Here is a 12,234-nt window from a genome sequence, read left to right as displayed (position 1 = left end):
TATAGTGAAAATTAATTTGTTTGATTATATAACAGATAAAGCTCTTATACAATATGATAATAATATGTAAAGGGTTAAGCTCTAAGAACTAGAGGCTAGTCCTCCTATATAACAAGGACGAATTGCTTGAGAAAGGGAAGAAAAGAATGAGACAAGAACTCGAGCTTAAGCAAGCTCGCGTAGCGTGATCACGTGCGCACGTGCAAATGATGGCTAGGCTGAGTCAGCCAGCCAGAGCGAATCTAGGGGTTAACCCCTTATACTACCCCCCTTCTCCCTCTTTGTTGCGGGCCTTTACGACTATTTAAAGCCCTCTTTACACCTAATTTTGCCTGCTGAGAGGCCTCCCAAGCGTTCAAGGCCTTCGCTTCTTGTAGGAGACTCGCGTCATTCCACGTAGGCTCAGCCCAACCTACCCATTTAACGAGGTATTGCTTTTTCCTCTGGTAGGTTCGTTCGCCCTGAATTTCCTCAATCTCAAACTCAGGTCCTTCCAGGGTCTCTATAGCGGGTGGCTGCCAGTCAGTTTGCCTCTGACTAGGCAGGGGATCCGTCGCCGCAGCATGTAGAAGCTTTACATTAAAGACATTGTGAATGCCGGGTGGGACATCCAGTCGGTAAGCATGGGATCCTATCTTTTCTAGCACAGTATATTGATTGTATTTCGCGTCCAGCTTCTTGCACAGGCGATTAGTTCTCATGTTCTCTAAGCTCAACCAGACCTTATCTCCAGGTTGAAAGCTTGAAGCCGGGTCTCTTCGTCTATTCGCGTATTTCTCTTGAGATTGCTGAGCATCCGCCATTTTTACTTAAGCCCACTCCAACACTTCGCGGGCCTTCCTCATGTAATCATCCGCAAACTCAATGGGATTATGTGGCGTTTCAACGGGGGGTGCATCGGCTATATCAATGGAGGAGACGTGGAAAAGGTGCGTTAAAAAGAACGGGCTCACACCCGTTGAGGCAGCATCTCTATTATTGATGGCCAGCTCTGCTAGAGGGAGCCATTCACGCCAGTCATCCTGTTGAAAGCTAATGTACTTGCGTAGGTAGGTTTCCAGGGTCTGGTTCATTCGCTCTGTAGCTCCGTCAGTCTCTGGGTGATAGGCTGTGGAGAGTCGTCTCTTAATGCCTAATTTCTCACACACCCGAGTCCAAAACATGCTTGTGAAAGCTGACCCTCGATCTGACACTACCGCCTTAGGGATGCCATGTCGAGGGATGATGTTGCGAAGGAACACTCTAGCCACTGTCTCCGCATCAGTTTTCTTAACTGCTTTTAATATAACCCCCTTGGTCAGTCTGTCCGTTATAACCATGATGTTCGTGTATCCTTTAGAGCTCGGTAAGTCCACGATAAAGTCCATGGAAAGCTCCTGCCACATGCGTTCAGGAATGGGGAGAGGCTTAAGCAGTCCCTGACGTTGATCTCTCCATGCGGTGTTTGATCTGCAAAGGTGGCAGTTCCTGGTCATTCTTCTCACATCGGCGGCATAGCCTGGCCAGTAGAACTCACGTCTTAGAACTCCTGCCGTTTGCTCTCGCCCGGGATGGCCGGTAAGAGGTGAGTCATGAGCCTCGTGCACTAACCTGGTTCGAAGGGGTTCGAAGTCTGGCACCCACTTACGATCTAGAAAGAGAAGCTCCCCGTTCTCATTTAAAGAGCACTCAGAGACGGAGGCCTTAATGCTGAGTTCAGAAGGAAATCTGGATCTTCCCTCACGAAGAGTTTGCTCCAGACGCTGCAGGATCTTGTCATTTTTGCGGGCCTCATTCCACTGAGCTTGAAGAGACATCTCAGGTTCCACGCTGGCAGCGGCCACTATTGGTTCCATTCCAGGTGCCAGTACATTAAACTTAAGTAGTTGAGCTTGCCTCTGCTTGATCCTCTCATCATCAGCGCCCTGTGGCATGTCCTGCTCTCTTCGCGATAGGGTGTCCGGTCCAGTGTTCAACTTCCCTGGCTGGTAATCAATCCTGAAGTTGAATTGATAGAGAATATCCATCCAACGTAGCTGTCTTTCATTTAGTCTGTGTGTAGTCATGAAGTATTCTAGATTCTTATGATCTGTGAGGATCTTGAATTCCTTTACACTTCATAGCTCAGCGTCCCATTCCTTTAAACACTCAATTATCGCTAATAACTCCTTATCATGAATCTCGTAGTTGCATTCCGCAGGTGAATGCTTGCGAGAGAAGAAGGCACATGGGCGTAGAATGCTCTGCTCGTCATATTGTAGCAGCACTCCTCCTGAGGCGTAACCTGAGGAGTCCATTTCCAATATAGTCTCACGGTCAGGGTCGAATTGAAGCAGGATCGGAGCGGAGATAAACATTGATTTTAGACGCTTAAAAGCTTCTTCAGCCTTGCTCATCCACAAAAAAGGAACATTCTTGCGTGTAAGAATCGTCAGTGGGGTCGCGATCTTTGAGAAATCCCTGATAAATCATCTATAGAAATTGGCAAAGCCTAAAAATCCTCATACACCTTTAAGAGTAGTAGGTGTTGCCCATTCCAAAACAGCTTTAACCTTCTCCGGATCCATTCGTATACCCTTGCCCGCTTCAATGATGAATCCAAGATATTTTGTGCTGTTCACCTCAAACTCACTCTTTCTGATGTCTGCCTGCAGGCCTGCTTCCCGTAGACGCATAAGCACCTTTTGTACATGCTCGCGATGCTCCCGTAAGCTTCTTGAGGAAAATATCAAGATGTCATCTAAATAGGCCGAGCAGAAGTCGTCCAGATATCCACGTAATGCCCAGTTGATATATTTTTGAAACGTGCTCGGAGCATTGGCCAAACCAAAGGGTGTAACCAGCCACTCAAATAGCCCGTATCTGGTTCTAAAGGCCGTCATCCACTCATCACCTTCCGTGATTCGAATCTTGTGAAAAGCTGCAATAATGTCCAGCTTAGTGAACCATTTAGCCTGTCCAATTCGCTGTAGAGTCTCGCTGATTAATGGTAGAGGATATCAATCCTTTCAGGTGATTTTGTTAAGAGCTCGATAGTCCACACAGAATCTTAGCCCACCCCCAGGCTTCTTCGCGAATAGTACGGGGGCGGCCGCAGGGGAGTTGCTCACCCTAATAAAACCCTTATCTAGATAATCTGTAAGAGTCTTTCGCAAAGCCAGTAGTTCCTCTCGAGACATATTATATAGCGGGCCCCAAGGGGGTTGTTCCGCGCTACCATCGGCCTTTTTAATCAGTTCAATCCCATGATCTCTACCTGGGGCCACGAAGTGGGGGTAGAGCGTCGGCGGCTTCCTTATCAAATACGTCCAAAAACTCATGATAATGTTCAGGCAGCTTTTCTCTAGGGTCAATCTTTGGTTTCACTTCTAGAGCCTTTTGAATGTCGGCCAAACTGACGGCGAAGATCTTGATGTTTCGCTTCTCTCGAGTGCTCGCAAGCCTAGAGAAGCTTACGGCAGAGATGGGAATCACATCAGCTTTTGCATTTGAACTAGGCTCTACCTCTATGCCACTCTCTTCAAATCTCACAATTCTTCGATGAGGGATCACGGTCGCCTTTTGCTGGGCCAGCCAGGGGTCACCTAGATACATATCATGACCATGTAACCCATTCACCACGTAGAGAAAGGCCCGTTCAGTTACGTGACCGCCTATATCAATTCGAATGCCAGTCACTATGCTTGTGGAGAGTCCCATGGAGTCTTCAAAGCCGGTCATTTTAACAGGGGGAATTTCAATGCACAGGAGCTTATGCTTGTTAACGTAGGATTGAGAAATAAGACCATAGACATTACATCCACTGTCTATCATTGCTCTAGTTGAAAAGGCATTATCTACTAGAGCATCGACAGTGAAGGGTTTGGATATCATCTTAGATTTAAATCCTCTCCATTGCTTCTTCATAAGCTCCTTATTTCGCTCCTTCCAGTGTCTTTTGATTGGAGCTACTCTTTTTCCTGAATCCTCGCTCGTATCCACATCGTCGTCGTCCAGTACCGGCTCGGGGATCACCTTAGCTATTGTGGGGGTGGCAGGGCGTCTGGGAGGTTTGAACGGGCAGCTCTTAATCATATGACCTCCGGCTCCGCATCTCAGGCACAGGCCTTGCTCTCTTCTTCGATTAACCTCTGTCTGATTTACCAATTTGGCGTGGCGGGCGCTTGGGGTCACAGCACCAGGAGAGAGATCCATCAGATCATCAGCGGAAGCTTGAGGCTGGTTTCGTCGATTGAGGACAGCATGACGAAGTAGAGAGTGTGGATTAGGCGTTGTATGATCTGAAGAAGATCTGCCCTCGCGACGTTTAGACCACTGCCTTAGAGTCTTAAGCTCAGAGAGTTGATGATCAACTAATCTAAGCTCCTTGCAGTAATCCTCGTAGAGAGACGGTTCCCTTACGCCCACCATGCCTTCCCTCAGCTCCATGCTTAGGGCAGATTTCAAATACCCCTTTTTAACGCGATCATCCCATCCGTGACCGCCAGCTTCCAGCAGTAGCTGATTAAATTCGGGCAGAAAGTCGAAGAGAGCTCTTCTACCCTGTCGTAGATTGTTGAGCTTTTGCATAGCCTTTTCCTGTCGTGTGGGATCACTAAAGAGCATGCGTGTCTGCTCCAGTAAGCTCTCTACCGTGAAGTTGACCTTGTCCTTATTATTCTCAACCCAGGGGTAAACTCGAGCTGCTGCCATTCCTTCCAGTCTCGAGTACACATACCAAGCACATTCCTCATTATTGCCTAAAGCTTTCCCATCGACCTTAAGCTTTGATTGAAGCTTTAGCTCCCACTGAGGGTAGTGCTCCAGATTAGAACCATCATACTTCTCGCAGTCCGGTAGCTTGGTCTTTGGTCTTCTGACTGCAATGGGTGGTTGCGAGTTCGATTGAGAGAGGGTTGATGTCGGGGTGTTCAAAGCTTGTCGTAGATTAGCTATTTCAGCTTGCTGAGCTGCTATTAAATCCCTGTTCTCACGCTGGACCTGTTCCTGCTGTTGGAGAAAGGCCATCCATTGTTGTTCGAAGCTGCTGGGGGCGTCCCTGCTCATTGCTTCGCGTTGATCCATTTGTGTATTTGTTGTACAAGTCTGCCGCTTTATCTCATTCGGCTAGACGTTTTCAATGTTGCTCGTTCGTTTGTTAGCACGATTGCTAACCCAGTCTATTCATATACCAGTGCTATCACTGAACTTCGTGATGCAGGATTTCAGGCTCCCAATAGCCTATCATATGTCAGCACGTTTGCTGAGCTTCGTGATACAGGATTAAGGCTCCCAGTGGCCTATCAATGAAAGGAGTGAAGCAATTCGTAATGTAAAGGGTTAAGCTCTAAGAACTAGAGGCTAGTCCTCCTATATAACAAGGACGAATTGCTTGAGAAAGGGAAGAAAAGAATGAGACAAGAACTCGAGCTTAAGCAAGCTCGCGTAGCGTGATCACGTGCGCACGTGCAAACGATGGCTAGGCTGAGTCAGCCAGCCAGAGCGAATCTAGGGGTTAACCCCTTATATAATAAAACTTTATAATTCTATATCTTCATATTTATAAAGAACACTTTTGCTAAGTGCAACTATAAAATTTATAATAAAAAACTTCTAATAATTATAAGATACTTAGAAGAATAAGATGCGGAGCTTTATAGTGTAAAAACTTTAAAAATTTAACTGATCATAAAAACTTAAAATACTTTATAATCATCGACAAACTCTTTAAATTATAAGTTCACTAATTTGAATTTCTCAGTTGATTTAATTATCTCATTTCATACTGAGTAGATATATAAAATACATTTATTGATATTTCATTTTATTAAAAATAAAATATATTAAAGAATAAAATAGATTTTTGTTAATAAAACTATAAGGTAAAATTACTAGATTTAATATTTATTTAAAATACTTTAAAAGCTTATAGCACTATATCAACTTCATCAATCATAGCAATTAGCTATATTGAGACAAATTCTTCTACTTTTAAAAATTATTGAGACTAAATCTATCAAGTTAATGACTCTATCACTTAACTATTTAATACTATCTGTCTAAAAAGATTCAAATATTCAATTAATATAAAAATATATATAGATATCTTTAAGTATATATTTGATAATTAGAAAAAACTCTACTTCTATGAATGATAATAATCTTTCAACTTTGAATCTCTCTGATCTTATCTTTTGTAGAAAATACATAACTCAGTACTTATAGAACACTTAGACTGTGAAGTAATATACAAGATTATAAGCTGAGATTCTTTTGATCAAATATATTAAATGATATCAAACACTTCATATATAACTATATTATATACAGATTAAGCACTACTTAAAGAAAGTATCAGACAGACATGTTGAAATCTTTGAATATCTCTGATCATATTTAATAAAACTTAATTATTGACTTCATTGTCAGATTACCTCTATGTAAAGAATGTTAAAATATTATGATTATAGTATTTCTTATAATTTTTTTAATATTTAGTTCATTCACATCAAGTATTCTCATAATAAGAATAATGATAATCTATTAGCATGAGAATATACTAATTTCTATATTAAAAGTGATATTAAACTCAGTGATCTCAATACTGAGATTAATATTTTATATCAGTGTTGAAATTATATATTTATCTCTTATCATATAATACTAAAGATTAAATTTATTTCTTATTATATGATCTTGTGAATTGTCTATAATTTAAATAAATCTCAGCATATTTTTTTCTCTCTTTAAGTTTAGTATTTTATTATAGAGCAGTTAGCAACACAGAAAATTCTTTCTTATATAGCTCTCATTCACTTTTTAATATTATGCAGCTTAATAGTATATAATAAAGTTGTTGTAGTTATAATATATCATTTTCTCATCAATACAGCTATATAAATATAACATAACTGAAAAAAAAACAATATATAATATTTATATTCAGATATACTATTAAGATACTACTGTTGTCAGTAAGCTGATATTCATTCTATTTGTTACATGATTAGTGGTAAATTAAGCCGAAGTAAGTGTAGTGAGCGCTCTCAATCAAGTATATGAAGTAAGCAAAGTGAGTAAAGCATGCTTGTTAAATTATAATCAATCCAAATATATGTTTAGTAGAACTGAATGTTTAGTCTTCAGTAATGATGTAATGTTAGCGTTCCTTTCTTCGCCGAAAGCGAAATCTCAACCCATCCTCACTGTCAGATTTTTCCGTATCCCGAGGTCGTTTACCAATCCGTAATGGTGGAGTTGGTGATTTCGGTGCAGTATCAAAGGTTTGCTGCACAATGGGCGTCTCTTGGCTTTGTGAGTAACGGCGGGTGGGAAGAGATTTGTTTATAGTCCAATAAGTCTCACCAAGGCTGAAATGTTTTCGTTTAGCTTCCTCCAGAGGAACGATAACCGATTGAACTTTATGCAGACCAACAGTACCATGGCCCTTCCGCCGGAACTTTTTGAAGTTCTTTCGACCATTCCACCGTTCGTCATATCGAGCGCTGCAACTTGGCACGTTTTGGCCCCACGAGATGACTGGAATATCCATCTCCTCAATAATTGCAAGGTTCCGCATTCGCTCAACATCAACACTTTCAGTCATTTCACGAAAGGACGCTATATCTTTTTCCTGTTCCTGCATGATAGCTTCATCAACAGCTTGACGACGTTGTCGGGCTGCCTCCATTACGTTGAGTTTCTGCTTCTTCGGTTTTTGTGGTTGTTCGGCCGGGGGAGTTAATTTGCCTCGTTTTCGACACCTGGAAATGTGTAGCTTCATCGCGGCAGCGCCGGGTAGTAATTCCGCCATCGCATCCTCTTCACCGTGCAAGGGCAGGTCTGTCTGGGGTTGTGCCGATGCAGAATCAGGAATCATAGCCTATGAAATGTGAGTTGCTGAAAACTTTTGTAGATGAGTTGTAGTAGCATACTTGAGGCGTTTCTTCCCGTCTGTCACCTTGTTCTAAAGTATAGGCCGGAATGGAGTCCATGTCAAATCCGTCATCAAACGACTTAAACCTGTTGATAAATAGTCGTGCACGGGATCGTCTCATTGTTTGGGTTACAGCCTGCATATCCACAACCGGGAACCGAAGTGGCTGATTCGATCCGCTGACAGGCAGTTCTTCCCTTTGGTGAGGTCGGAAAAGCAAGCTTGCTTCATTGGCAAGAATAGCATCAAGGAATTGACTAGGATCTATCAGTTTCTGGCCCGTTTTACAAGCGATCTGGTGTTCAATTCGAATATCCCAACTGTCAAGCTCGCTAGCCTTTCGAAATTGTACAAGACCAACACCCCCCCCACCGTCGATCTGCCCCAGCCTTTTATTCCCCGCAGTTTGTTTCATGAAGGCAACTACATCATCTGGGGTAGTTTGTCCACGATTGATCTCGAAAAGCAAAGCCTTTCCATGGCCGTTTGTAATCGGGCCCTGCAAATCCTCAAATCTGGTCCTCTCACAAAATATGAACGTGCAACCATCAAAAACATTTATTCGGTTAGGGTTCGGCTGATAAGATGTATCTGGGCTTTGCGTAGGCTCCTTGCCACGAGGTGGTAAGTGTTGAGTGGGATCCGGCCAGGCAGCATCGTAATCTTCCTCCAGTGGACACAGAGACTCTTCACGCTCGAGATCGCCCGGGGTTGTGGCATAGACAATGGCCTGGATGTAGGATTTGTAGACGATATATTTTCCATTGATCAATGCATGGAGACCTTTCGTTGTATTGCGTTTACTTTGCACAACATGAGTTGTCCTATCAACAATGTAGGGGATGATTGTTTTAACGTCGAGGTCCTCGAGGCTGGAGAGAGCGTGTTTGAGTGGATCCTTAGCTTTGCATGGAAATGAAAAGCTCAAAACGATGGGGTGCCATTTGATTCTAAGAACTAATTCAGCAATTGCAATAATAAGCAGTAAGCAAGTAAGGGTTTAAACAACGTACTTTAGAGGGTGGGGATACTTTCCAATTCGAATAAGATGTTCATCACCTTTAAGCTCTTTGCTCGAGCCGTTGATAGACTCTCCATCAACTACAGTGCCGCAAGTGGTTTTCTGGTCAGTAACCAATAGGCGGGATCTTGCCTCAACATGCATCTGATGGATTGTCAGCAATGCACATGAAAAATGGCATGTAATAAGCCGATATATAAATAAACATATGCTGTGCTGTAGCAAAGGGCTTCAGATAAGAAAACGACGTACTCCATCTCCTGGCCTCACATGGCCGACCTCAATAACCAAATGATGTCGTGATATGGTTGCATTATCGATAGCATGGCGGACTGTTTATGAACACCAGAAGCGAGTTAAAGGTCATCTCCATTCATGATATTATTGATACCGTAGGGTTGTATCAACGATTCAGGATATCTAGAGCCATTCCATACCGCCATTCCTCTTCACTCGACCAAAGAGATATTTTTTCCCGGGTTTCAACCAAACTCTTTTGCCTGCATACCAACACGATGAGCAAGACCCTCCTACGACCTTTAGAGGATGGAGTAGAACAGGGCAATAATCATGACAAAAGACAGACCTTGGAGAAAATCTCCACCATCGGAAGACAATATCCACATTTTCGATGCCTTCCGGTGTTTATGTTTCGATGTCAGGAGGCTCCTGGGAGTTAGACATAAAATATATCTATTGGGAGTTAATGTGGCATCTGTATAACCTGCTGCTAATATTACTTTTGTTATCTCTCTCGCTTCTGGTTCCGTGAGTGATTAATAATAACTAACGTAATCCACCAAAGAGCAAACTTCAAGAGGTGGAAAACAACCTCATACTGTCGGAACCGAATTTTTGAAATATCTCTACAACCACCGCTCTATTTTACTCATACTGTGGCTCAATCTACTCATCAGCTATCTAGGTATCACCCAATACCAAGGAAGTATGGAGAGTAGCCAAAACACCCCACAGGTGGGTTTCCAGCCACATAAGCTTAATGACCATGCTATCCAAATTGAAGCAGATATCAAAGCATTTAAGAAATATTGTAACAACCTGCTAGGAAAAGCAAGAAATCCCTCATGGCAAATGCTGATAGCATTCATGGAAAGTATTATCACCTACATAAAGAAAACTGAAAAACAGTCAACACAGACAGAATGAACTGCAAATCTTCAAGTCACAGCAAAAGCTCAGAAGAAGATGAAAAAGAACATCATCTATATCAAGAACATCTTAGCAGCCTCAATGGAGAAAGTCACTAGCACCTCAGAACTATCATACACTCAAGCTGCTCAAAAGTCATACCTTCTTTGAACATCTCTACAGTCAAGGCCCTCAAGCAGACTGAGGGAAATTCTAATCAAAATAGGCAAAATCATTCCAGAAAGTGAAATACAAAATGCCACTGAAGGAATCATTAAAGACAGAGTCAACAAATCACTGGAGGAAAGCTCAAATCAGAATCTAAAGAGAATGAAAATTCTTGCTGTAAAGCAACATTCTAGTGAGGACATCACACTATATACAAATGATCAAGATGCAACAAGAAAGATGCAGATACACAAGAAGAAATGACTGAAAGCACTGAGAGAAACAGCACAGCTACAAACAACATTCTTTGAAATTCTCATACATGAAGTCTCTACAGCAATAGATGTCACAAACATCAAAGAGATTGAAGATAAGATAAGATGGAACAATTCAACACTGAAAACTGCAAACATCATATACACAGAATGGCTGAAAAGAGAACTAGAAGACAAAAGAGCATTCACTCTGATGATGGAATTTGACAATAGTGAATATGCAGATAATGCAATCATCAAAGAAATAGCAATGAGGATGCAAATGTTTACCTGCAAGTACTATGACTGAATCTGTAAGCTGAGACAATGCTTCAAGTGCCAGAAGTACAGACATATTGAAACTCATTGCAAGACAAAATCAGCATGTGGATATTGTGCAAAAAACCACAATATCAATAAGTGCAAGTTGAGATCAAGAGAGGAAAGTGAAGTGAAATGTGTGAACTGTGGAGGAAAACATCCCACCTGAAGTGTGCAGTATGAGATGAGAAAGATGAAATCAGTCAAACTGGAGAAATGAAAAAGAAATAAATTTATTACTCATCAGAAAGCAGCAGCACAGCACAGACAGAGTATCATCAGTGGACCATGGACTCAAAAAAAAGACATAACTACAAATGCAACACTCATCAGATCTATTCTTCAACTGAGAATAAGAACAGATTCAGAACAGAAAAGAGAATGATTCTCAAGAAAGAGTCATAGAGTGAAAACCCAGAAAGAAGAAGAAACAGATGCAGCTGTACAGATACTACAAGAGCTAAATAGCAATCAACAACTGATGCTATCAGTCAGAAATGTTAACAACAACAAACATCAATGTTATGAAGATCAAAAGACCTCTATCTTCACACAGAACACAGGCACACTAATGATCTGTGATGAATAGTACAACTCTATCAATTCTACAATACAATGTCAACAAGTCTCAAGATTAAGTTATGGCATCACTGCTTGCAAGTCAAACAGCTTTGAAGTACAACATCATAGCAATTCAGAAATCATGAAGAAACAAATTCCAGAAAACCACATATCATTCAATTAAAGACAGATTCAATCTAATATATCAGAAGGATGAGAAGACTAGAATATGCTTCTTCATAAATAAGAATATAGCTAAGAACTGAACATACATGTATCATATACCAGATCTAGTAACTCTGAAACTTTGAGGGGGAACTGATCAGAATTAACAAATTTGCATACACAATGTATACAATCTGATAACACACTCATTAGAAGCAGAAGACACACTATTGAACCTGCAAAAAGCACTGAATAGTGAACCAGAAGCTGAACACATTGTTCTAGAAGACTTCAATCTACATCATCCAATGTGAGGAGGATTCAGAATGAGGAAAACATCAGAGAGGTCAGAGGTCTTGCTTGAGCTGATCACAAGCTACCAGCTGAGTCTACTTCTACTGATGAGAGTCAGAACATGTCAAGAAAGAGAAGAGTCATCAACACTAGATCTGGTCCTGAGAATAAGTTGAATGCAAGAAAGAGTGATATGCTGTGGTCTAGCAGGCATGGAGCTAGACCATGACTCATAACAGTAGCACTCAAAAAGCAAGAAAAGAAAGACTACACTCAGACTAAATCATATCAACCAGTGGCTCTACTCAACACAATGAGCAAACTACTTGAGAAGATCATCATCAAAAGACTATCATATTAGGTGGAAAAGTATGAGCTACTTTCTGAATTATATCTGAGAGGGAGAA

General features: G+C 41.5%; 1 protein-coding gene across 1 annotated transcript; it reads right to left on the bottom strand.

Annotated features, from left to right (window-relative positions):
* Window positions 1-7,117: 7,117 nt before the first annotated feature.
* Window positions 7,118-9,358, bottom strand: PADG_08588 (uncharacterized protein; the record flags this gene model as incomplete). The annotated part of the gene is made up of 5 exons (XM_010765597.1): window positions 7,118-7,840; window positions 7,893-8,844; window positions 8,908-9,059; window positions 9,168-9,247; window positions 9,307-9,358. The coding sequence occupies 5 exons, from the start codon at window positions 9,356-9,358 to the stop codon at window positions 7,118-7,120; spliced, it is 1,959 nt and encodes a 652-aa protein (XP_010763899.1).
* Window positions 9,359-12,234: the final 2,876 nt, after the last annotated feature.

The sequence above is a fragment of the Paracoccidioides brasiliensis genome (genome assembly GCF_000150735.1).
Source record: "Paracoccidioides brasiliensis Pb18 unplaced genomic scaffold supercont2.22, whole genome shotgun sequence".
NCBI classification, from domain to species: domain Eukaryota; kingdom Fungi; phylum Ascomycota; class Eurotiomycetes; order Onygenales; family Ajellomycetaceae; genus Paracoccidioides; species Paracoccidioides brasiliensis.
This window is presented reverse-complemented; position numbering and strand designations above follow the sequence as displayed.